This window comes from Stegostoma tigrinum, chromosome 5 (genome assembly GCF_030684315.1).
Source record: "Stegostoma tigrinum isolate sSteTig4 chromosome 5, sSteTig4.hap1, whole genome shotgun sequence".
Classification (NCBI taxonomy): Eukaryota; Metazoa; Chordata; class Chondrichthyes; order Orectolobiformes; family Stegostomatidae; genus Stegostoma; species Stegostoma tigrinum.
Genome location: NC_081358.1, coordinates 97,360,756 through 97,388,244, shown reverse-complemented (window position 1 = coordinate 97,388,244; position 27,489 = coordinate 97,360,756). Strand labels below are relative to the sequence as shown.

The 27,489-nt window shown below is 43.2% G+C and overlaps 1 protein-coding gene across 1 annotated transcript in view; it reads right to left on the bottom strand.

Annotated features, from left to right (window-relative positions):
• The window catches only part of wnt9a (wingless-type MMTV integration site family, member 9A), an 88,846-nt gene that overhangs the window by 44,828 nt on the left and 16,529 nt on the right, over positions 1 to 27,489 (bottom strand). Inside the window, exons 2-3 of the mRNA XM_048530229.2 lie at positions 13,739 to 13,998; positions 1,145 to 1,410 (exon numbers count right to left, since the gene is read on the bottom strand). Of these exons, the coding sequence (XP_048386186.1) occupies positions 1,145 to 1,410; positions 13,739 to 13,998 (526 nt within the window). The remainder of the gene's footprint in view (positions 1 to 1,144; positions 1,411 to 13,738; positions 13,999 to 27,489) is intronic.

Here is a 27,489-nt window from a genome sequence, read left to right as displayed (position 1 = left end):
ATGGTACAACTCAAGAACATAAAGAACCTCATTGCTTATGCATGAAGTCGCTGCTAAAACAGCTGTATGTAACTTACCACCCTTCGGGTAATGGTTAACAAAGCCTTCTAATTCCTCTGGCACATTACAGTGGGGCACAATAAAAAAAGTCCTGCTCTGGCAACTTGTGCCCTTGAATTGGACTGAATTGGGTCATAATTGTCAAATCAGATACAAGTAGGAAGGGGGGCAATTGGGAGGAGGCTTCCCTCCAGAGTGAAAATATTGTCAATTCAAAAATCACAAATCAGAACCAGGCAAGCACTTCAGTATTGCAGCGATAAGCTTTGAACCTTTTTAAGGAGTGTGGGGTGAGGCATTAGATAGATCTTAAAAAATCACTTGACACCAAAGAAGAACGTTCTACTAATGTCTCAGCCAATGTTCCTCCCTCAAAAAGGGCAAATGGATTCTTCAAAATTTGCCCAATTACTGTTTGTGGAATGTTGCTGCTAATTAGCAATTATTGTTGTTTAAGATGTGGCCGAGGTTAACAAGACTGGCATTTACTTCCCATCCATACAGAGCTGGGTGTGGTGGTTCTTTTTGAACGGCTGAAACTTTGGTTGATTTGGCTACAGCTAGACTGATGAGGATTACTTCCCACCTCCCAAATCCCCAGTGAAGTGTGTGTTGGGAAGTTTCGTTTTAAATCCTTGAAGTGCTAGGACGGGCATTCTTTTGCTCTCTGTGGCTGTGAGGTGTTGTCAGAAGTAGACTGCCTGTACAAGGTTATCATTCACCATTTACTATGGACATCAAATACTTAAACAAGGCTTGGAAAATGCACCTCCATGGAGCAGTTCTTTGCCAGCTTCAGACTGAGCCCTGGAATTGTCTTATTTGATTGTACGTGCAGACAAAAATTCTTATAAGACATGTGTCAAGGAATATAGGAACAAGAACAGGAACAAGGTCATTTGTTTCCTTAAGCATGAAATATTATCTTGGCTGATGTACTCAAGCCCTGGAGTCAAGTGTGACTCAGAGGCAAGACGACTACAAACTGATACAAATTGAACAATAATGGTGTTGTTTTCAAAACAAGACTGATTCAAATACCTTTCAAAAGTAAAAATCAACTTGGTCACTGATGATCACTCACCTTTACACCAACATTGGTGTTGTGCAGATCTACGCGCGCTCGCAAATCTTTGTTGGATTTCTTTTGCCCCATAAACTCTTTGACAAACTTGTTGCTGTACTTGAGATTGTCTCCACAGCCTCCCCACTGCCAAGCTTCCCGGTTTTCCAAGTCAGGAGCTTCATCACAGGTACATCGCTCCATTCGTCCAGCGCTGCAAGCCTTGGCAAGGGCATGGGTCAATCCAGCAGAAGAGATGGCATATAGGAAGGCGGTTTCTTTAAAACCTGCGAGAGAAACAAAAATAAAATGAATTCATAGAAATGTAGGTCGAGGTTTAAAAGCAATGATAGATTTTTGCTTGTCATCCTGAATTTTTGGTTCAGTCACAGGATTTAAAAGGCCAGAGATTTAAAGGCAGACAGGGGGAGTGAGGGACAAAGAATCTGGTTTCAAATTGTATGGCAAGTCTCTACTTCAAAGCATGAGCAACAAGGCTGACAATCCAGTACATCACGGAATAAGTGCTGCACTGATGGAAGTGTTAACTTTCCGATACCTTGATGTAAAGGATTCCATGGGAATATTTTAACGATGGAGAGGTTACCCAGTGTTTTGGCCAATTCTTAGGGTCGTAGAGGTTTACAGTTAAAAGAGGCCCAGACTACTGAGTCTGCGCCAAAGGAAAACTAAACTTTCTTATCCATCAGCCAACATCACCAAAACAAAATTACTTAGTTGCTTTTTGAGAGACTATCAGGCAGGAACTGACAGCTAAATATTTTACACCACAATAGCAGCTATCCTGCCAAAAGAATTTCAATGTCCTGAGATTGACAATGAAGGCAGCACAAGTTAATGCAGCCCACGTGATGACATGGACTACTTTGTACACTAAAGTTGTACAATGTTGCAGATTCCCACATGAATAATGCTATAGGTCTCAGCTCTGCTCTCTCAGTGAAGCTGCTGAACAGAACCAGACAGGCTTTACCCAATGAAAAAATGCTGGTGGCAGAATCCCACTGGGCACACGTTGGCCACCATCTGACAGCCTTTTCTAAAGTTGGGGTGGCAAGACAGTCCTTTCAATGTTGACGATCCACTTTTCTGTTATTGCCCACCTCAGGTGTATCTCAGTACCATCAACTCCTGGGTATGAACTATGGGCCAGGTTTTCTCAGGAGTGTGGCAGTCAGACAGATCTTCTCCTTTATTGCTGCGCCAAAAATAAGCTCCACATTTCTGGCAGGAGATTCCAATTACACATTTTACAAAAAACAGACTGTCCCACCAATCGAACTGTATCCTTGTACAAAGGGAATGTTATTGGGCTGAGTGGGGGCAAATGAGGGAATTGAAGAGAAGACAAATGACATCCCCTTTTGCACTGCTGTAGTTGCAGCATTCCAGCAGGTTAAATAACCAGCAGCATAAACAGCTGCATTTATAGCGCCTGTGAAAGGCCAAGTGTGTGTGAGGTTAGAGTGTCAAGTGGTTAGGGCACCTGACAAGTGATTAAGAGTTCAGGGTAGGTTGGGTAATAGGTTGCTCAACAGTTGTGGTAGGGATGGGATGCCAGGTGGTATTGTATCAAGCAAGGAAGTATGGGGCGTAGGGGGGGGGGGGGAAGAGAGAGGGGGGGGGGAAGAGAGAGGGGGGGGGGAAGAGAGAGGGGGGGGGGGAAGAGAGAGGGGGGGGGGGGAAGAGAGAGGGGGGGGGGGAAGAGAGAGGGGGGGGGGGGAAGAGAGAGGGGGGGGGGGGAAGAGAGAGGGGGGGGGGGGAAGAGAGAGGGGGGGGGGGGAAGAGAGAGGGGGGGGGGGGGAAGAGAGAGGGGGGGGGGAAGAGAGAGGGGGGGGGGAAGAGAGAGGGGGGGGGGAAGAGAGAGGGGGGGGGGAAGAGAGAGGGGGGGGGGGAAGAGAGAGGGGGGGGGGGGAAGAGAGAGGGGGGGGGGGGAAGAGAGAGGGGGGGGGGGGAAGAGAGAGGGGGGGGGGGAAGAGAGAGGGGGGGGGGGAAGAGAGAGGGGGGGGGGGGAAGAGAGAGGGGGGGGGGGGAAGAGAGAGGGGGGGGGGAAGAGAGAGGGGGGGGGGGAAGAGAGAGGGGGGGGGAAGAGAGAGGGGGGGGGAAAGAGAGGGGGGGGGGGAAAGAGAGGGGGGGGGGAAGAGAGAGGGGGGGGAAGAGAGAGGGGGGGGGGGGAAGAGAGAGGGGGGGGAAGAGAGGGGGGGGGGGAAGAGAGAGGGGGGGGGGAAGAGAGAGGGGGGGGAAGAGAGAGGGGGGGGGAAGAGAGAGGGGGGGGGGAAGAGAGAGGGGGGGGGAAGAGAGAGGGGGGGGGAAGAGAGAGGGGGGGGGAAGAGAGAGGGGGGGGGAAGAGAGAGGGGGGGGGAAGAGAGAGGGGGGGGGAAGAGAGAGGGGGGGGGAAGAGAGAGGGGGGGGGAAGAGAGAGGGGGGGGGAAGAGAGAGGGGGGGGGAAGAGAGAGGGGGGGGGGGGAAGAGAGAGGGGGGGGGGGAAGAGAGAGGGGGGGGGGGGAAGAGAGGGGGGGGGGGGAAGAGAGGGGGGGGGGGGAAGAGAGGGGGGGGGGGGGAAGAGAGGGGGGGGGAGAAGAGAGGGGGGGGGGAGAAGAGAGGGGGGGGGGGGGAGAAGAGAGTGTAATAAGTCTGGGCTTTGTAATTGTGAGGGAGTGTAGTATGTTTGCGTGTAAGGCGGTGGGGTGAGGGGGTAGTGTGTGGTCAGCGTAACAGTCACCCAGAAGTTAGACTTGGTATTTAATTGTCAAACTAGTTCTCAGTAACTATTCACTTAATTGCAGTGGAACCCTCTGAATTTCCTAAGTTTAAAATGTACACTGAGGGCTCCAGGTATAGGGCAATTGCCCATCAAAATCTTCAACTTCCCTGACTTCAAAGTTCCAATGTGCAAATTTGGTCTGTGCTGCAGCAACGACTAAATGGCCATCAGAAAATCAAGTGAACAATTGAGTTGATGTTTATTCTTCAGGAAAACAGCATTTTGCAATACATTGAGTAATGTACTGCATAACATGGTCAGTAGAGCATTCATATAAAAATCGACAAGTGACTTTGAACCTATAGCACCCACAAAAAGATTTTCTCATGCCATGTCTGGGTCTGTTTTAGAGTAATTTAGAGATTGATTGCTAAGATTAGTCAACAGTTCCATTATCATGTTAATACTAGACCGTTAGCAGTGAACTAGATGACTTTTTATCCACTAATTCCTATAATATGCTCCAAATAAACAGGGACCAATGTTCAAATCCATCTGTGCAGTTGTATATTTCTGTTGCAGCTCCTTCCATAAAAGGGAATAATTAACTTCCATCTGGCAACAAATATCTTTGGTCTCAGTGGCAGGTCTTTTATAGTAGACAGCAGGGAAGATCATTAATTCCCAAATAATACTCTACAGCTGACATATCTCAACGTCAGATCTTACATTGTAATGTTGAAAGAAAATGAAATTTGATACCCTTAGAACCCAGGAATGGATTTTGGATCTTCCAGAAATCAAGAGCCAACAGCACTCCCATTGAGCCACAGATGATTCCTCCTGGCATAGGCATGGCCTTGGATTCTAGGGTTGCTTGGCTAGGGGGCAGGGAAATTGAGCAGGGCAAAGAGTTTACATTTAATGCCCTGGCCAATCTAATGGATTGTAGGATAGGTATTTTATTGGTTGTCTGTTGGGGATGGGGGACATTCAAGCATCCATAATATGCTTGGGTGGGGGGTAGTGTTGGCTTCCAGCCCCAATCTCTTTGGACCATCACACTGAACAGATATCCTTCTGTTCGTTATGTGGTGATTCGTCACCACTGAGTGAATTGTGACCTAGCCAAATTTGCTTCAAGAGTGTCTTTTTGGTTTTAAAATTGCTTGCCCACTTCCATTCAAAGGTAACCAGGCTCAAGAGATCAACAGTAAAGTGAGCACAAAGCCACCTGATTGACTAATCGAGTTAACATTTTCCACTTGGATTGAATCTAAGAGGCAAGATGGTGCCAAAGAACAGTGACAGTTCTGAAGCAGTGGGTCAAAGAGACTCAAGGCTGGCCAACTGCTTCAAGCTGATGTCATCCTCACTGTGGATGTGGATGACCCCAGATCCAGGCCTATGGCTAAGGCCTTAAGGACCACACTATTGTACTTTTAGTTTTATTTCTTTATTTTTCTACTTTTCTACTGGGTCTGGTTTATTTCCGTGTTTTAAGATGCTGGAGAGCGATGACATTGTAGCAAATAGATGTGACAATAAATAAAAAGGAGGTGGTAAGGTCAATGGACAAACTGGAAGGTAAGTGCAGGGCTATAAAGGCTATGGGCTAAGGAGCCTATCAGGAATCAAGTTAATGAAGTTCAGTACTTAGAATGAGGTAAGATACTGTTTGACAGTTGCTCGTCAAATTGTGGTTAGTATATGGTTAGGGGTCTGGAGGACGCTGCCCAAGAGTGTAGTAAGGACAAATTAAAACATGCCTTTGGAAAGGAAACTGGTTAAACCCCTGAAGGGAAGACACTTGCAGAACTGTAGGGAAAAGTCTCCCTCCCGGGCCTAACTAACCCGCATTTGCAAAAATTGTCAGCAGCTGATGGGCTGAATGTCCTTCCATGCTATGACCTGACTTCATAGATTCAAGGTAAGAGGGCAGCTAGTGGTAGCCATTGTTTCAGCAAGTTTCTTTCTGGTAGCTCCCTCTGTGCAGACAGCTATATGCAAAATCAGAAGAGAAAAAAATCCTAATTACACAACAAGGAATCTACGTATGCAAAGCAAACTCTCATATCATGGTAACATTGAACAGTCGGACATGGATAGAGGTGGTTAAATAAACGGGCTAATCAGTTACAACATTTTCAACTCTAAAGTTTAGTTCTAATACAGCCAGAACTGATAGATTGAAAGTTTCCCTTTTCCACTGTCTCTACTCCTTATTGCTGATTTATCAAGGATCTTGGACCGTTTGTATACTACCTGCTGCTGGGCACAAGTCCATGGTAGAAAGTTAATAAATCATTACCAGAATTCTACTAAGTTAGCAATCTTATTAAAATGAGGCTCCTAGACATAGCTGTGTGGCAAATTCTGCCGTTACAATGGTGAAATGGTGGGATTTGAGGAAAGACACATTGATACACCTTGATCAAGCCTTTCACAACCCTTTCCTAGGAAAGTGGTGCTCACATACATGTGATCTCCCTCCTTTAGTTTCTAAGGATTTTTCGGCAATCTGCAAAAATTGCTGCAAGTAAAAAGGAGTAACATGAAGCACAGAAGGGAACAATAAGCCCAAGAGCACAATTTCCTCAAGCTTTCTGAACCTGTGACCTGGTCAATGGCAGATCCTTGTAAGGAAGCCTTAAAGGGTGGGGAAGATACTGGAAATCTGACACCAAACCACGTTCCCAGTGCTTCAAGATGCCATTTTGTATCCAATGGCCATGTGAACAGAAATTCTGGCTACTTTGGTATAGGCTAAACAAACAGGTGCATTTGCCCAAGTCAGAAGTCTATAATCATATGCAAAGGAGAGACTTTAAGCCTGCTTCTGACCAGCAAGTACAGGGTTGATGACCTCTAGGGAAACTAATGCTAAGCTATACAGAAAAGAAAAGCAAAAGAATGGATCTTAGTCACTTCTATCCACAATCAGGGGATGTTCAAATTCGTTCCAAATCCTACTCACCTAGACATCCCCCATCTTGGGACTGGACTTGATAAAACACCCCAGTCCAGTCACATTCCAAGACCCAGCCCTATTCTCTGGATTACTGTAGTGTTCCTTAAATGATCGCCTGGCCCTACAATGATTGCACACAGAAGGCCAATCATTCCTCTCCCCTCCCCACACAAATATATACCCAGCCATCCACCTAAACATTAGCTCAGACCGCTGGAATCCTGCCAAACATATTCAACAATGACAATGAGGGTCAAGGCCAAAAATCCCGTCCTCAAACCTCTTGAAAATGGTTTGCTACCACATGGTGGGTGAGGTACTCCAAAATGGACAGTGCTAAATTTTTAGCCAGTGTTTAATAGAACAGTGTGAAGGGATTTTTTTTGTAATTCTAGCTAACCTGTACTGTACCTAAGCCCTCAATGCTTACATGACATGTAGCAGGACACTATTCTTCCTTGCACTCATTTCTCATTCACAATACATTTGTGCCCAAGTTTTAAAAAGTACAATAATCGTGGTTAGCAATCTTGTTGCTTGATCAACAACATTGCCATCGCTTTTTCACTGGATGTATTTGCCCAATTGAAAATGCACAGCTTGATACATCTGCCATAATGCTGGAGCCAGACTGACAACTTGTACAACAAGGGGGCAACATCATGACTATAAGTCAGTTTAATATCTGATATTGGACAAGTCAGAAGTTGTAGAGAGAGGGATTCTTTTATTCTTTGCACATGTTTTATAAAAGAGAAAGCAAAGTGTGCAATTTAATTTTTAATTACATGATATTGCATATATGGAGTTTCTGAAATGAACAGCTTGCAGAAGTCATACCCAGGCTCATAAATCAGCATGCTGCATGCCAGATGTGCTGTAATAAACTCATAACCTTTTTTGCTGGCAAGGCAATTGAAAATGGAAAAAATAATTACAGTCAAATGTACTTGTCCTCCTGGACAAAAATGCTATATTAATTTCTCATTTAAAATTGAAGAAAGGTCTAAATCTAATCATTGTTTCAGTGGAAGAAACAATTGAGATCTGCTCTTTAGCCTCTTGATTATGGGTTCAAGTACCAAGGCTGCCTGATACACATTTGCCTGTCAGGAAGGCTTCATTTGCCTTTTCACCACCAGCACCACCCCTCCCAGACTGCCCTTTTCTGATAATATGTAATCACTATCTGTTTACCCTGTGGTTGGCTTTCTTTTGAAGTCCAATTGATCTTGCCAAAAGTGAGCTTAAGCACTCAAGTCACAGTGACCTTTACACTACAACAGTCAGCATAGAATCTCCATAGAGTCGAGGCAGGTCTTTGAGCCCATCAAGTCCACACCAACCCTCCAAGCAGCATCCCACCTAAAATCTGACCCCCACCCTATCCTTGTAACCCTGCATTCCCTATGGCTAATCCACCTAGCCTGCATATCCCTAGATACGATGGGTAATTTAGCATGGCCAATCTACCTAGCCTGTAAGTCTTTGGACTGAGAGGAAACGAATATGGGGAGAATGTGCAGACTCCACACAGACAGCTGCCACAGGGTTCAATTGAACCTGGATCCCTGGCACTGAAGCAGCAGTGCTAACCGCTGAGCCACCCAACATGAAAAATTCCAACCCCCTCGCTCTGATCTATATTAGTTTCTTTCAATTCTTGCAATCTGGTGAAGGGCCAGCACTTATGGTCCTTCACAGGTTGGCTAAGGTGACGGCAAGCCAACTTTTTGAAATCCCTGCAGTGCAATAGTTTAAATTCAACTGAATGGCTTGATAGGCCACTTCAGAGTGCAGCAAACAATCAATACATTGTTAGAGTACTGGAGTCATAGTCCAGACTTAGGAAGGGCTAAAATACATTAGTGAGCCAGTTGGATTTTTACAGAAAATAATAAACAGGTCCATTTCTATGGACATCATTTTGTTTCCAGAATTTTAAAACTAATACAAAATGACCAGGCCACCTTGTTGAACTGAGTTCTTCAGGTTAAAGTTCAGTAGCACAGACATTGTCTATTCGTGCTGACGGTACTTTTTTAAAAAAAAACGATCCAAGTTGTGTTTGCCACTGTCATTCCCCTCACTATATAGGCCTCCTTTAGTGATCCTCACTTCAGTTTTGCTTTTCCTCAGGGCAGGGTAGACAGTCAGACATTCAGGAGAATGCTTATAGGTTTAAGGATAATCATATGGTCACCAGAGGCCTTCTCCAGTCACCAGATGACAAGTGCTGGTAAATGCAGTAAGAAACAGTTCCATTCTGTACAGAATTGTGCTCATCAAGATCCCAACTTCTTTCAAAATTAGATACTTTTATAAAGTGTTACTGGACTCCTTGTGTAATGTTGTAGACAATGAAATCCAATGCGATTTCACTTCAGAGGGTGAAGCTTTTAGCTAACAGCAACCACCATTCATTATTGGCTCTGTTGCCCCATGTCCGAATAGAGCTAATTTTTGCATGGGGTCTTTGTATTAAAATGGGAACAAAAATTAAGTGAAGCACTTACAGGCAGCTGCAGGGAGTCAGTGGCCAGTGATTCAGCCACAAAATCCCTACGGCTCCACCATAAAAATGTTACAATGAGCTGATCTCATGTTATCATGTACAGTCAGCTTGATTAGGCACTGGTGCCCCAAATACCTGAGCAGTGCAAATCCCAGTGACTTTAATGGGCCTGCAATTTCTTGATGTTCTTATTCCCTTTCATCCTGCTGCTTTACTCTAAGTCTTTTGCCTTCTCATTCTGTATTTTATTTCTTCTCCCTTATGTTCCATATTCTCAAGAGACACATCCAAGCTCTAGTTCCAGGTGACAAAGACATAATTTTCTCTCATGTTTCTGTAACCTTTTCCTACATTGCTATTGTGTATGTAGTAGTTCCTTTGTGTCTGTCCTCCTTCTATTTCACTTGTGCCTCCCCCCCACCCCCACCTTTCTCCTTTCTCAGACCTGGTATTTTTCTTACCTATTAGGTATTTTTACCTCTGTCTGATCTGTTGGCTCCCTCTCCCTTTGACCCGTTATCCTTTCCACATGTCTTTTCCTCTCCCCCAGGTAATCTGTGTATTTTACTTCCATTTCTCATTTATCTTTCCCACTTGATTCCTTTGTTCTAGTTTTGAAATGTACATTCATTGATTGACTGACTGACTGTCATGTGCACTAGTGAAAAGCTTTGTTTACAAGCAATACAGGCAGATCATAGTAAGCAAGGATAGGAAGCAGCATATGGGTTATAGAACAGAGTGTGCTCTAGGTGGGATCAGCATTAGCAATGACAAACATTTCCTCCTTTTGTCAGCTAATACACTGGTATGTTACACCATCAACTAGCTTCCTTATCCTATAAGGAGTGCAAATGCAGCACAACTTATTTCAACTGCCGCTAAAATCTTTCCTGGTTCCAGAAATGTGACTCAACATCAAATCCAAGAAAAATATCCATTACTCCACCAGTGTGATATTTAATTTCCTACATCATCTACCCTGGATTTTCTGACCAAGACTGCACAGTTTCGAGCTGAATTAGAATGCAGCTCACTGCCATGGCTCATGTTTATTTACTGCACATTCAATTCAGCTCACACCACAGTTAAGAATTGGAACAGAGATCATCCCTCCAGTTTACCCACAATATTGATCAGGGGATAAAACACAACCTCCAAGAAAGATTGTTTCCAGTAGCAGGCTGTACAATTTTTGCCTTGATGAATACCATCATGTGAGTGACTGGTTGCTTTAGCCACATCACTGAAAGGAAAGGACAGTCAAGTGACAAATAGATATTTTTCACCTAGATGCACTACCTTCTGATATCAGTAGATCAATGAGTGAGTGGCCAAACTATGAAGCAAGAAAGGAGACAGTGGAAAGTAGGTAGCATTGGTTCATGTAAATAAAAATGTGATGGGCTAAGAATACCACAGTCTGGATTACAGTACATGAGTCATTACAGACATGACCCATGCCAAGTACATAAGCCTAGGAGGAGCAAATGATTGACCCATAATTCTCAAAGCTTTCCACCACTGGAGGTTTCCTTCCTGTCATGTCAGTCTGTGGGAGATTAATTGATAGAGATTGATTGTCATAATTAATCAACCACCCCATTGCTGTTTTAGTGTTCAACTACTAGGGAGGGAAACCGGATTATAGAAATGGTGGGGAAAAAAGCTGATTAAGACAGAACAAACTGTCTAGTTCATCCATTTCAGATTTTTTAAAAATGGAGATAGCATTCACTAAGCCAATTTGACACAATTAAAAAGGATATTACATAGTACTTTAGTTGCAGGACAGCCTGACCCTCCAAGTGTATTCCAGTCATTTTACAAAAAAAAAAAAAAACGACAACTTTAAAGAGTTCCAGCTTGTCGCCTGGCTTGTATATAAAAAGGGAAATGTGAAGACAAACAAACATTCTGTTGTGACAAGTTTCCAGGCTCAAGCATGAGGGTTGGGGCGGGGAAATTGGGGGCAGAATTCTTGGCATTGGAGATATTCCCCAACACCGAGTTTAACTCCACAAGTCACCTGATCAATTGGACACCTCAAGGTAAGTGATTGTCAGTCTGATTTAATGATTGTAACCTTCACTGATATGATCCCCAACAATGTTAGGAAGGTCAAGCAGGGCACTGTCAGGGGTATTGATCAGTGTGGGGCTGCCAGTGGAAGAGGTGACAATGGTGGAGGTCAACTGGAAGAGGGCAAAGTTGATCAGTTGGGTTTCAACTTGAAACCGTAGCAATACATATTGGCCATTCCACCCCTCAAGCCTGTTCCAACATTCGGTGAGATCATGGCAGCTAGGGTGGAGTATAGTCATTGTTACACCTTTGTACAAAATGGAATAGGAAGAAAGATGGATGTGGTCGGTCAAAATTCGGGGAGTTAGGCAAGAATGTAGTAATTGGTTGGATTACTTGGTTACACATGCAAGCTCATGTATGAGCAGGTAAATAAAACAGAAGGAAGGAACTGTTTTGGATTCATGGAATACTGGGACTGGCTCTGGCAGAAGTGGGACCTAGGTGAGACAGGTTGCACACAAAAATCTGGGATTGATTTCCTTGTGGGCCATTTGATAGTGCTACTGGAGGGTTTAATGCAATTTATTGGATTGTGGGAACAGGAGACAAATATCCCAAAAAAAGAAGATCAAGGTGCACAGGATACTGACAGAGGAGATTGTGGTGCAGAAGGAAATGAGTCATTAGATGACGAGTTATCAGTGTGAGGAACGGTTTGTAAAGTCTAAACCTGGGGTTCCTGTACATGGAGGCAAAGAATGTGATAAATAAGATTGCTAAGTTTAGGGTGAAGATTACAATATGGAAAGATGATGTAACTATAACAGAAGTGTGGCCCATAGAAGGCTAGCACTGGATATTAAATATTCCTGGGTACAAAGTCTTCAAGAAAGATAGGAAAATTAGAGTAGTGGCAGTATTGATTAAAGAACGTTGATTGGCTGGAGAGAAAGGAGGTGTCAGAGGGATAAAAGAGAATGCATTTGACTATAGCTAAGGAACAAAAAAGTCAACTCTAGGCTTAGATAAGACTGGTAGGCTGACTAGTCAGGACCTTACTATGGGAATACTGCAGAGATTGTCACTTAATTTTCTCATTAAGAAGTTATGCAGAAACTTTCCTGTCCAACATGGTCTGGTTATGAACATTTGTACCTTCTAGCACATGCTAATAAAATGCTTGCAAGTTTGACTGATTAATATTAAATTAGTTACCTGTAATTCCATAGCGCAGTCCTGATTATTCAGTAATTATTGCCCAATAGCAGAATCACATTTAGTGCTTGGGCACTGTTTTGAGGCTTACGAACAGATTGGATGAGCAGTTTGCTTTAATTGTTGCATTCAGAAGGAAAAGAGATGCTGTCCAGTGCATGGAGAGAGAGGTTGCTTAGAGACTCAGAGGGTTTCAAATGGATTGAAGAGCTATTGTATAGGTTATCAATGCTTAGTCTGTATCAGAAGCCTGGATTGGTTGGGACGTATCCAAGGTTATTAAATTGTGGAGGCACTAACCACAAGTTTTCAGTCTTTTAGACTCTGGAGTGGCGTCAGAGTACTGGAAAAATCACAACACATTACACTTATTCAAGAAAGGGTGAACAGATAAAAACGCAGCAATTACAAAAATTAGTCTGCTCACCATTGACAGGAAGGCTTTTAGAAAATAAAAAATTGCGAAAGAATCAGCCTGACAGCAGTGGAGTTTGTGTTTTGGGTCCAGTCCTGAAAGATTAACTTGGATTTCTCTCCAGATGCTACCAAACTTGCTATATTTTTCCAGCATAACAAAGTGTGGAGCTAGACGAACACAACAGGCCAAGCAGCATCTTCGGAGCACAAAAGCTGACGTTGCGGGAATTTGTTTATTACTGAAGCTTCCAGAAGTGATGATTCAGGATTAAGTTAATATTCACTTTGGAAAGTGCAGGTCAAAAAAGGCAGAACAGATTACACACAACATACATACAGTCCTAATGCAATTGATAAAGTGTCATTTGATAGATGACAGCAGAATTTTAATGGAATAAAAGGGAAGAAAAGCAATATCTGCTTAAAACTCTCCCAACAGCCTCCTTGGAATAGATTTAGTCATACACACATTTTCTAGCTTCAGTCAAAATGGCAAAGGAATGAGTTAGAGGCCAAAAATACATGTTTGTCAATAAAATTCAGCCCTACATTTTGCAACAGTTTTGAATCTGTTACATTTAAACAGAAAACGGTCTATTGGGGATTAGGTCATTGCTTGAGCCAATGTTGGCACATCAACATCCTTCTTGTTTATTTCAACATATATTCATTGTACAGCAATTATACAGTGAAGCAGATGCAGGATATTAAAAAATAAACAGTACAGAAAGAGCTCTAACTGACCTCTCCTCAGAAGGCTTGTCCTGTACCGTCCCTCCAGGGTGCAGTTCCACCTCTCAAACCTGAACTGGTACTGACACTCAAGGGCACTCATACTGATTGCTTCCATGAGGGTTTCTGCCACTCCAGGGTCCCGACGGCACATTCGCCGTTGTTTCCGCTCCAGCTTCAGACGGTCACAGACCTTGAAGTGGGCCTTCCCGTGTGTCTGTCCTGTTTCTTGAGTCAGAGGCAAGATGGTGAGTGGTTCATTACCAGTTAATCTGTGAAGGAAAGGAGAAAAAGAGGGAAAGAGGAAAACAAAAAGCCATGAGTGTTGAAACTGGGAGGAAAGGCAGGTTTTCCTCAGAAGAATTTGAACATGATCCACACACCAACATTCCTCAAACATGCAATTTAGTATTCTGCAGGTCTAGCATAGTGTGGTCTAAATAATCAATCCCCTTGACTTTGTTTCATCAAAACACTCCCAAGGTTAGGTAAGGAATGCATTAGATCTAGTTTGAAGCTCACGTTTCCTTCTAATCCTTGTAGAAGGTAAAATAATTGGAAAAAGGTTATCATTGATCTCTACCTTTTCAGTTAGAGCACAGTTAGTCTGCACTCCAACTCGATTTGCCCATCTTTATTCAATACATTGGAGAGGAGCACTAGGTCTTGAGCCATAATAGGTTACAGCTTTGCACTGCTTTCTACTAGTTATGACCACAAATTTATACATTATGCTCTACTGCAATGTTGCATCATTCATAACACCTATACCAGAGGATCAAGAAAGCTGGCCATTGCCAGCATTTACTGGCCTGGAGAAGGTATCATTGTCTATGTCCACAATAGACGAACAAACGTGAAATTTTGTTTTCTGGGTCAAGTATTAAAGTAAGGCTCTGTCTGACTGTCTGCTCAGCTGGGTACCTGGTAATTTATGTTGACGTTACCGTTGCCACAACTCTAATGTTAAAAAGGGAGTTGCTCCAGTCAACATCGGCGGCTGCCATTAGACAGGAATGGCAATTCATCTCATTGCTGTCTTTGGGACCTTGCCAGTTGTAAAAATGGCTGCTGCTTTCGTCTGCCTAACAGGGTGAGAGCACCTCAAACTCATTTCATTGGTTATGAACTGTTGTGGAATAGCCAATGCTGTGTCATGGAAACTTTAAACTCTGTGCTTTACTATCTATCAACTCTCTATAGTTCCTTCATGTTAGCCAAAGTTCTCAGCTGCAGAACCACTTGTCTCTAGCCAACTCTTGAGAGCTTGGTACCAAGCAGCTGGCAGTGACATCAACTTTTTTTAAACAAGTGAAAAATTACTCTGATCCGAACCGTTGTGAAGTCAAGACAAAGTTCTATGATCAAGACCTGGAGAAATAATTTTCATTTAGTTATTGTGAAAACCAGCTCCCTGACAGATGGTTAGTGGGATTCTGCTGTTCCACAATGGATGCCAATTTTGCATATGGTAACCATAACAGGTCTTCAAGTAGTACTGCCTGTTTTTGAATAGTGAGGTGCTTAAGGAATACAGAATTGGTTACTATTCACACACTAATTAAAGGGCCATTGTAAGTTACATGGAAGACAGATCGCAAAATGAGTGCGGGTGTTCATGATGACTTCTGATGGAGGGGGTCATCCTCAAAAAGGCAGCGGAAACAGAGTCCTGGAATATTTAAAAAGGCACAAATAGATAACTTTTCATACTAAACAACATCCAAAAGAACCGTGGATGCTGTAAATTTGGAAAGTGTCAATTCTGGCGATTCTTCAGATGTTGTCAGATCTGATGAGCTTTTCCAGCAGCTTCTGTATTTCCACCACCACCTGTCCTTAATTTTTCATGCTGTTGCTTGCAAAATAAGAAAATCTATGGTATTAGCAATCATACTTTGAAATCATGAAGCAGGTGAGGGGCCAAGTAGCTTACTTCTGCTCCTAACTTGCTCATAAAAAAATGCTGTTCAACACTATTAAACCTTGTAGTCTGCAGAATGAGAGAATGAACTAAAGCTCAGGACTCCAAAATGCAAAACAATGGAGTTTGCAATCTGGCAAGGAATTTCTACTAGAGATTTTTAGGGGATGATCTGTAAAAATCCCCAAAGAAACAATTTTGTCAACGGTTCCATGGAATTCCAATTAAGTAATGCCAGGTGATCGACATAGTCAACGTAGAAGTGACTAGTACATGGTTACACTCTTACAACAACCTTCCACATTTCAGTTAGATAACAGGATAAAGAAAATCTGAAGGCAGCAGAACATCAAACCATTTATCCCAGGAGTTCATGGCCGTGCCTCCAACTTGAAATAGAGGAAGCCAAATTCTGACAGTCTCTTCTTCATTTGAAGAGTAAGCTAGGATTATTCACTTTTTTGAAATGGTGGAAGACTAGTGGAAAATTATTCAGATTTCCTGCTGTTGATGTTCATTTCTAGAAATGTGAAATCCAGCTGAGGCCACAATCCATCTAGGCTGACATCTTTCATGGTTGATTAGACAACTGAAACTCAAATGGTTCAGGAGTAAAAAATATACTTAAGCCTTCACTGAAAGGAGCAGAAATAAGCTGACTGCAGCAGTAGAGGGACAGCCACTTCATATAGAACATGAGTTGGTTGAAAAGTACTTTGCAAAGTCAGCTTGCAGCCTTACTGCAGCTGAGTATTTGCAACAACCTAAACTTCAGGAAAAAAATGGCAAAGTCCGAGCTGGAGTTCTTTCCTGGAGAATTGAACAGTATTCCAATCTTAATTCTCTTGCACAGCACTGGGAGCACATTGGGCTTTTGGATCTGCCATCCGTCAAGTGAAGGAAAGTTGCCCATAGCACTATTTCAAAGAAGAACAGTGACGTACATGTTAGTGTCCTAGCTAAAGCTATCAATTAACATCACAAAAAAGGAGATTGCCTAGCCATTATCCCATTGCTGCTTGTAGGACCTTGTTGCTGGCAAATGGTGGCTTTGTTTCATACAATAGTAGCTACACTTCATAAAAGTAAAGTAATTCATTGGCTGTAAAAACTATCTGGGATGTCCCAGGATTCATGTTTTCCTTCTCTTTCCAAGGGATCTTCCTAGTTTATGCCAATATTTTCAACGTTTCCCAAAAGGTTATGGAAAAATAAAATCTTTGAAACACAATTAAAAGCAAGTTTGGAATCTCATTCATTACTCATACACAAGTACCAACAAGGACTCGGGCAAGATGGGTAAGGAGGTTCTATTTGTTAAGATATGGAGTTAGTGCGAAAAAAATGGATTACTTTTCATTTCAGATACAAAGTGATGGAATCAATCATTTGATGTCAGGTGATTAAGTGGTTATATAACAATAAAATGTTAGACAAAAATAAAAATGTTCCATGGCAGTCCCAATAACATACTGTGAATACTTTGTGTATGGAGTATGAGAAATGGGAATAAGTGGGGCTGCATGGTGGCCCAGTGGTTAGCACTGCTGTCTCAGAGCCAGGGGCCTAGATTCAATTCCACCCTCAGGCAGCTATACGGACTTTGCACACATTCGCCTTGTGTCTGCATGGGTTTTCCTCCATTGCTCTGGTTTCCCCTCCCACAGTCCAAAGATGTGCAGTTTAGATAGATTGGCTATAATAAGTTTCCTGTAGTGTTTGGGCTAGGTGGATTAGACATGGGAGATGGAGGTTTACAGGGATAGGGTAGGGGTTGGTAGGTCTGAGTGGCATGCTTGGAGGGTCAGCGTGGACTTGATGGGCCAAAGGCCTGCTTCCATCCTGTAGGGATTCTATGAATTATTGCCATTTCCTGATTACTTGGTAATATCTCTGGATGGGATAGGTCATCCCATTCAGTGACCCTTCACCCAGTTTAATTGGTGCTTTGTAAAACAGAAGTTGGATAGAAAAATAAAGTTGCAAAGAGAAGAGAAAGATTAGGTAATCAAACTAAGTCAGTCTAGTTTTACACTTGTAGTAAGTGTACATCCTGCACTTATTAGAAAAGGTTGGCTAAGCCAAAGGTTTAAATCCAAAGTTCTTTAAATACCTAAGCAAATATCTTGCTCTTGAGAACACTACCAGGATTTCTGTATCAGAGTGATGGACACTTCTGTGCCTTCCCAACATGAGGAGCTGATCTGAAACATGCAGCAGTGAGCAGTTGCCAAGTGGAATCCACAACAACAGCTTTAGGTTTCCACAGCACAGCCCTTGATGAAAGAAGTCTTATTACGGAGCACTAAAGCAGAAGTAAGGGTAGAAAGGAAGACCAAGAAGTGAATTAAAAAAAGGTGCAGGGCTTGCCCAAATCTGTGTGATGGCTCTCCAACATGTGCAACAAAGTGCAAAAAAGTTCACACCTGGAATTTCAGGGAAAGTGCTGATTCCCACTCACTTTGAAGGACAAAATTTGGCAGAAGCCACGAGGGGATATAAAGATAATTGAATGTCTGTTTATGCTTCATCTCCATTCTAGTGAAAACAGATGGAGAATCTCTCTCACCCCCTACCCCTGTTGGGTCTCTTCCCACACCCCCTTCCTCAGTGGTTATATGCAGAATTGCATGCATAGGCACCTAATGTCAGGAGCTGAGTGGAGTGCTGTCACCCATTAAGCAGCTTTGCATTGGACCAGAAGTTAACCTGTAATTGGCACAAACCTGAATTACCACCACAGAGCCTCTTGCCAAATGGCTAGCCCAATCATCTACCAGATAATCTGAAAGCCAAACTGGGGTTGGGCCCCCATGTGAAGTTGTAACTGGAGTGGAATTTTGCACACTCGCTTCGAGACAGGTTTGCTGGCAGACAGAATGCTCTTAGTCAGGGATAGCAACAGTTGGACACTGGTATTTCCCACCTCCATCCCAATTAAGACTATGGCTGCAAGACTTGTGGTTGGCCTTTCCCATTCCAAAGGAAGTTGAGGCCCTTAAGCAGGCAATGAATGTCCATAAAAAGACTTTTCCTGTCACTGCTGATATACACTCAGCAGGAAGCAAAACAGGAGCAGAATAAGCAAATCCCACAGTTTGCTTACTAATTCCCAGGGGAGGGTCTCCCTCAAAAGCACTCAGTGCTTGATCATGGGGCTGGGTAGGAGGAAGTCTTGGGTGGGGTGTATGCTCCTAAAGCTACAACATTGCTTTAGCTATAGAAGCATCAGCGCAACACCATCCTCAGCTTCTCACACATGAGCAGCACAATAACAGGAAAGAAGAGGTACTATGTTTACTAATATTTGACCCAAAACAACAGCAGACAGGATATATCCAGTACGACCCAAATTTCCAGAAGTACAATGTTGAGTTTTAAAAAATATGGAGGAATGTCTGTTGCGTGGCCTTTGCCAAGATGTGTGGCAGAATTGAACAAGGCATTGTAAGGCTCATTTCCAAAGTGAGATCATGTCACCCCATTATTTAGGCATTTTATAAATGTTTGAGATTCTTGCCAGGTGCCTGTGAAATGTCACATGGTCATTGATTGTTAAATGCCTGGTCAGTGCCACGCCACCTCATTACTATTCAGAAATCTATCTTCCCAACGACAGATGTCAAAGGGGGAGAAAAAAAGGAAGCCATGGCAGGTTTGGCTCGCAAAGGACCTTCGTCTTGGACACAAGGCACCAACACTCCATCAGCATTGGTCCCGTGTACTCTGTTGAACATTTCCCAGCCTCCAAGGAATTCATGGCACAGGTTTGATCCACTTTCAGGATCACACTATGATTTAATGCCACACTGGCAATCATTGTAAGGCTGTAGCAAGGACACTGCACTCTGGGACAAGCATTCAGTTCAAACGGAACCAGGCTGTATCTCCAGGCTCTGCTCACTGGGCTTCCGTTTGGCCTTACTCTTTCGCTCTTCAGCCTCCTCACAGAAATACAAGGCTCAGAGAACTGATTTTGCCTTGCTGTCTAGTACGGACAACGGCAGGAAGCTCAGCAGTAGTCAATGGCTATCAGTTGAGGAGGAGTCCAGGCCATGCTAGGCATGGTCATAATCAGGATTCTTCCTCAAGAGGGTAAAGAGCTGAATGACAGAATCAGGAGTCTCTCTGCCCCTATTATGGCCAGTTTTCCTCAGAGAGATGAAAGTGGTGGCACAGCTTTTACTGTTGGTGCAGGTACAGAGTTGTGCCAGGAGAGACAGTAGGCAGGATATGCAGGGTTGAGGCTGTCAGGAGTTTGGAGTTGGAGCCAGCAAGAGATATCGTAGACAATAAAAACCAGTGATAGAGCAGGAGCCTTGGTGGAAGGTGGGAACTGTAGCAGATACAGATCAAGTGGGAAGAATCAGAGATAACAGACAATAGGTGCAGGAGTAGGCCATTCGGCCCTTCGAGCCAGCACCATTCATTATGATCATGGCTGATCATCCACAATCAGTATCCTGTTCCTGCCTTATCCCCATAACCCTTGATTCCTCTATCTTTAAGAGCTCTATCTCTCTCTTTCTTAAAAGTATCCAGAGAGTTGGCCTCCACTGCCTTCTGGGGCAGAGCATTCCATATATCCACCACTCTCTGGGTGAAGAGGTTTTTCCTCAACTCTGTTCTAAATGGCCTACCCCTTATTTTTAAACTGTGTCCTCTGGTTCTGGACTCACCCATCAGCAGAAACATGCTTCCTGCCTCCAGAGTGTCCAATCCCTTAATAATCTTATACATCTCAATCAGATCCCCTCTCATCCTTCTAAACTCAAGTGTATACAAGCCCAGTTGCTCCAATCTTTCAACATATGATAGTCCTGCCATTCCGGGAATTGACCTAGTGACCCTACGTCGCACTCCCTCAAATTTGGAGACCAAAACTGCACATAGTACTCCAGGTGCGGTCTCACCAGGGCCCTGTACAGCTGCAGAAGGACCTCTTTGCTCCCAGACTCAATTCCTCTTGTTACGAAGGCCAGCATGCTATTAGCTTTTTTCACTGCCTGCTGTACCTGCATACTTGCTTTCATTGACTGATGTACAAGAACACCTAGATCTTATTGTGCTTCCCCTTTACCTAACCTGACTCAACTGAGATAGTAATCAGCCTTTCTGTTCTTTCCAAAGTGTATAACCGCACATTTATCCACATTAAACTGCATCTGCCATGCATCCGTCCACTCACCTAGCCTGTCCAAGTCACCCTGTATTCTCATAACATCCTCCTCATTTCACACTGCCACCCAACTTTGTGTCATCGGCAAATTTGCTAATATTACTTTTAATGCCTTCGTCTATATCATTAATATATCATAAACAGCTGCAATCCCAGCACCAAACCTTGTGGCACCCCACTGGTCACTGCCTGTCATTCCGAAAGGGATCCATTTATCACTACTCTTTGCTTCCTGTCTGCCAGCCAATTTTCAATCCAACTCAGTATTTTCCCCCCCAATACCATGTGTCCTAATTTTGTTCACCAATCCCCTATGCGGGACTTTATCAAAGGCTTTCTGAAAGTCCAGGTACACTACATCCACTGGTTCTCCCTTATCCATCTTCACAGATGGATCCTCAAAAAAATTCCAGATTAGTCAAGCACGATTTCCCCTTTGTAAATCCATGCTGACTGACCTATTCTGTTACTGCTATCCAAATGAGTCATAATTTCATCTTTTACAATTGACTCTAGCATCTTTCCCACTACTGACATCAGGCTAACAGATGAAGTGGTGGCACACATGGGGGCTGTTAGAAGGCCACTGACTAATGTGGGCAGCAAACTCAGACCAGTTTGCCGTGGTCCTGGGGCAGAGAAAGTCCTGCTGGTGTCACTTTATCCAGCAAAACCTCTGGATCGCTCGCTTCAATGTGGGGTACCAACATCCCCCTGACGCAAGACATGCGCAGAACTCACTAGACCTCATGGCTTAAAAAAAATTAAGAAAGCCTTTGGAGATAGCAAGAACTGCAGGTGCTGGAGTCAGAGACAACAGTGTTTCTCCTCTAGCTCCACACTGTTGCCTAAGAAAACCATGACAAGTCAGACTCAGCCTCAGCCAAAAAACAAAAAGAAAAATCAGTCCTATGTATTTCAGTGCTGTTGACCTCAGCTATCAGCATTACTTATTGTTTCAAGAACATTTCTTAAAACATTAAATGACTTCAGTGATATCATAAGCACATCTAATCTTGCCTATCCTACCCCAACAATAACCCTTCCCCACCAACTTCAGCAACCCTGTGTCATGAACCTACAACTAAGCATTGACTTCACTTCCCGAACCAGTTATTAATAGGCCTCTTCTGGAGTACTGTGCACAGTTCTGGTTGCCCTGTTATTGGAAGAATATTGTTAAATTGGAGAGGATTCTAAAAAGATTTACTGGGATGTTGTGGGAATGGAGGGTTTGAATTATTAAAAAATATAGATCATGACTTTCACTGGAGCGTAGGAGGTTGACGGGTGACTTTGGTTTATAAAATCATGAAGGGTGATGGCAAGGGTGTGGGGATTTCAAACCGAGGGGGAAATAGTACAGATGAGAGGAGAAAGATTTAAAATAAGAAAGGGATACGAGGAACAACTTTTCTCTATAAGTGTTGTTTATGCAGGGAAATGAACTGCTGGAGAAAGTGGTGGATGCAGGTACTGTTGTAACATTTAGAAAACATTTGGACAAGCTCATGGATAGGAAAAGTTGAGGGAAATGGGCCAAGTACAGTCAGGTGGAGCTAGTTTAGTTTGGGAACATGGTCAGCATGGACTGGTTGAACTAAGGGGCCTGTTTCCATGCTTCAGATAATTCAGATCATTAAAGATAAAAAGGCAGAGAGATGGAAAAAAAAAACGTAAAAATTCTGCACAGAACAGAATATGCGAGATAGAGAACAGCTCCTTCCAACTAGCTACTGGGTAGTAGGAATGGAGGCAAGGGATTCAGAAGGGTAGCTGGGACTTGGTCTGAAAGCTTGGCTACCTACTGCAATGTTTGCAGACTAAAGAGGCCTATTTATAATAGACAATGTTAAATGGTTGCTGGTGCCAGACTGACTCCTTCCCACCTCCAACCCACCGTTGTGGGCATGCCAGTATCTTGGCATAGCCTTTCTAGGACAGTTCAAGGGTCCACTGGAGTTGAAGGCTGTGGGCAGAGAAACCAGGGACCCAGAAGAGATTCTCCCTGTTATGAGCATGTAATTGCCCCCAGGCCCTGCAGTTCAATTTGCACATTCTGCTCTGGGCACACCCACACCACTCCCAATCACAACCAACCATGCACGCAGGAAGATTAGGCTTTTCTTGAAAAGAGGGAAATTGAGACAAGCAGAGATCAGCAAACAGGCTAGAAAATCAGAGACAGAGGGAGGGAATGAGATCTCTTTATCCCTTAAGTATCAAATTTGAACCTAGGTCAAGAGGAGGAAAGAAGACTGTTTTAACCCGCATGGATTTTCCATCCCATCAGTCTAGGCTGGATTTGGAACCAGATCAAGGAGGTGAAAGGCCAGCATTCTAATATATACTGCCTTCCAGTCTCCAGAGGAATCCCAAAGATACTCCAACCAAGCCCATTTCCCCTTCAGAATCAGCCCTGATGACATCATTACCTTATGACATTACTGGCTTAGTTGAAGGTAATAGACCATTTTTGACAGCTCTCCTCATTGCAGGTTGGCACAGGCCCATCTCATTTTATTTTTATAAGGAAGCATTATAGTTACAGCTGCTTTACTGAAGCATTTTTCCAGACCGATTTCACTTAACTCTTTGTGCTCTATCAATGGAGAAATTATTCCATACGATTCAATGTATCGTTGTTGGAATGTGGTGCATCCAGGCACTGGCCTTGTCAACACTCTCGAGCCCATCCAACCAGAGTCAAGAAATTAGAAGCGGTTTGGTGTAATCATAACTAATAATTCCTATTTCTTTATGTAAGAATAAATATCTGCAATGCCCCATCATACTGCTGCAGTGGAGTCATGTACTGGGGAAAAAGTGGACATGACCTTTGAGTGCCAGTTGCATTGTGTTCACTGGAAATCTGTGAGGCCCAGTGATGTCTCACCATATCATACCAAACTCACCTCATTAACTACCTACCCACCCTACTCCATAACATGCCTTGTGCCCAATTCTAGCTTCATCTTACCACACACTGTTCCCAGAACAATGCATCACTCATTGGATTTTACAGATTTGAGTGGTATCCATAGCTCAGCTATTTGTGCAGCTAGACAATGGTGCTCCACTGCGTAATGGAGATCCTATTGTACAGGTAGGAGGTCTTCTTCACCCAAGACTCTTACAGGCTTTGATAGGAGACCATACAACCGGATCGAAAGTTGTTACGCAGTTCAGCAGCCTTTACGTGACATTCTTTATTTTTTTCCTTTATATGGGAAACATCCTGACTGACAGCCCCAAGCAACTAACTGTTTCAGAACCCCTGGACTGGTTTTGGGAGGCTGTCATTGACTTACTATGCCAGGATCCCCTAAACAAAGGCCATCTCCCTTGACCTTATTGTAGCTTGCTAACAACATCCCTGGCTTTGTATCTGCACCAAGTGACAAGCATCTTGGTGCGGAGGGAAATTGCAAGACAAAGCAATGCAGGGCAGGGATGCTCAAGCATCCATTTAGGGTCAAAGTGAATAAGTCCTAACCATAAGCAAATAGGCCTGATACACAGCTTGGTCCATAAAGCACAGAAGTGTATGGTCAGTGGCCTGGAAGCATGCCATGACGTTTTAGACTGGTGCATGTTAGACCAACTATCTATGAAATGAGGGGTGCTGGTGCTAGTGTCCAAAACTTTGGAGAGACAATAGCAAGCAGAAGTCACCTGGTAGCCACTTTAATTTTCATACACAATTTCTTAATGTCTAGTTTGTTTGGCATGACAAGAAGCTGAATATTGAACAAACGCTGCATTAATAAGCTGCAATGCCTTTAATTTGTAACTCCTCCGCCTAACCAGGAACTCATCTCACCACTTAAAATCATAAAGATATGAGTCAATGAAGGGATAGGGTTTGATAGCTTTCTCATGAGATTCTGCTGTAAATCTCACCATAGCTCATGTCACTCCAATCCCTGTAAGACTCCATTCCATACATCAGCATTGTGTCTAAAAACAGAGATTGGTTCTGCTAAATTAGGAACAGAAGACAAAAGATGACCACTGTTGCTGTAGAAAGTGTTAGCAAGACCTCATGTAGGGCACTTGGTTCTGGTCACCTGATCTTATCCACCAACACCACACCCCTTGATAGTAGTCCATGATTTAAGGTATCTGTTGTGAAGAAATTGATGTTTTATTTCCAGTACCTTTGTAATGAGCTTTTTTTTTTAAAAAAATCAAGGAAACTAAAACTGACACAAATTTGCCACTTTGGCAAGTTTACAAATCGTTCTTGAGCAGAAGTTTAAAACAACTAGTAAAGATGAAATGGCAAGGCAAAAGAGGGGGTTAACTAACATTTGACTGTTTTAGGTGGAAAGATAGTGAAGCAGCAGGACGCGTTGGTTCACGCGACAAGTGGCTATTGGTCCAGAAATAAAATGTACAATACGATCTGAAGGCTGTCAGAGGGACTGATGGAGATGGGGTATAGAGTAGGCCGAATGGAATTCACAGTCTGTAGAGAAAGATCAGGACAGAAACAGGGATCACTGCATGTGGAAAGAGATATTCAGTGAGATAATGGGAACTGCAGATGCTGGAGAATCCTAGATAACAAAAGTGAGAAGCTGGATGAACACAGCAGGCCAAGCAGCATCTCGGGAGCACTCAGATATTGTGACATAAGCAGACAGACAGCAGCAAAGGTAAGGGGCGGGGCAGGGGGAAGATACAGGAGAATGAATTGCAAGGAGAAAAAAGGAAACACCGACTGAAGGGCTTACTAGTGTGATGTTGAATGCTGAAGAAATTATATTGGACTTGAAACATTGTCTGTCCACAGAAGCTGCCTGAGCTGCTGAGTTTCTCCAGTGCCTTCATTGCAGATTACCAGCATCTGCATTTTTTGTCCTTTACTGTCCACTTCCTCCTTGGTTACACAATTATTTAAAAACTTGGAACAATTTACATGCAGCCAGGGAACATGAATGACCAAGCTCCACCCTCTCTACCAGGCATAATAATATTTAGAAGGCATGAGCTGAGTAGCACCCTCTTGTGATCAGCTTGATCACTGCACTGCAGTGTTATAAAAAAGCAACACTAAAGCTGTTAGCACAATGCAGAAGGAAAAGGAATCACCAATCTGACTAATATACAGTTCCAAAATAGATAGATGCATGGATAGGAATGTACCGTAAGTTAGATGTTTTAAACACAGTAACCATAAGGGTTCAAAAACCGTTATTTCCAGATAAAGACAGAGTCCCAAACTTCCTCAGTCAGACTCCTCTAGGACCATTTTTCTGGATGCTGAACTTAATTCATTTTAAAGGCCTGTATTGATTGCCAAATCCTTGTTGCAAGGAATGGTCATAGGCCCTTTTCTTGAATTACAATGCAGTGGGTCTTGAGTTACTTAGTTAAACTGAATTATAACGGTAGGTTTCTTGCTGAAGTTTGTGTGTGTGCGCCAATTGTATTTTTTAAAAGTGAAAATTTGTTAGCTTCTTGGTCATTTTTAACTGATGTCTGCTTTTTAGTTTCACATCTAGATTTTACTTGCACTGAAGTTAAACTCTCAATTTGTTGAAGTGAAGTGAAGTTCAGTATATTCCTAGTTTAGTTATCTGATTTACTAGTCCAGTAACAAACACTGGTCAAGACTGACCCTGACCTCTGCTGACACAATACAAGAATCCTAAGGCTGACTGGGGAGGGGGAAGTGTGTCTAATACTGCAAGCAAACACCTTGGGGAAAAGGGGCTCGTACACATCTCACCAAATGAAGTGGCAGTGCACAAGTGCGACACAGTAATAGAGCATGGAAAGGTATGAGGGTTAAAAAAGGCAGTCACCTCTGGAACAAGACTGAGCCAGAAAGTGACGAAGTGCAAATTCCGCCTTTCACAAACTTCATGCCAGACTCTGATATGCCACTGACTCTCTCATGCAGCTTTACAATTTCATCTGAAAGATGGCATCTCCAACAGTGCAGCATTCCCTCAGTACTACCCCAGGGTGACACCTGGGGTTAGTTGCTCAGGCTGTCAAGAGTATTATTTAAACCCACATCGTTCTCCTTCAAAGAATATGGGGCCAAGTGCTGACATTTTGAAATTCCCATGTTGGTAATTATTGATAAGCTTAAAATGTTCTTCTTAACACTTACAATAGCAATAGCCACCAAGAGCTACGATAGTGTTTTGTGCTAATTTTCCAAAGCACTACCATGAGAAAATGAACAAGTTGTGCTGTCCTATCACATACAAGGATGTAGAAAGGCTTTTAGGACTAACAGATCCATCCCTATGTTTGTAGGGGCTAGCTAACTCTTACCACTTTGACTGTTCAGTCCTTTCTGGCAGCTGTGCCTCCAGTCACGTGGTGTCAAATTGAGTCCCACTATGGATTTCAAGTATAAAATAGGTCTATACCCCAGTGCAGTGCAAAGGAGTGTCATACTCAAAGTACTCCCTTTTAGATGGACCTCATCTGCTGGATGTAATAAAAGAATTCTACTTATTTTCAGAACAGCTGAGGAGCTATCCCTGGTGAGCTGTCAATACTCATCTTGCAATCAAATGGATTATTGTGTCTTATTGATGGATGGATTTTCTACATTACGACAGTGATTTCATATCACAGAATAATTTGGAGAGAGAGAGAGAGAAAGAGAAAGAGAGAGAGAGAAGAGAGAGAAAG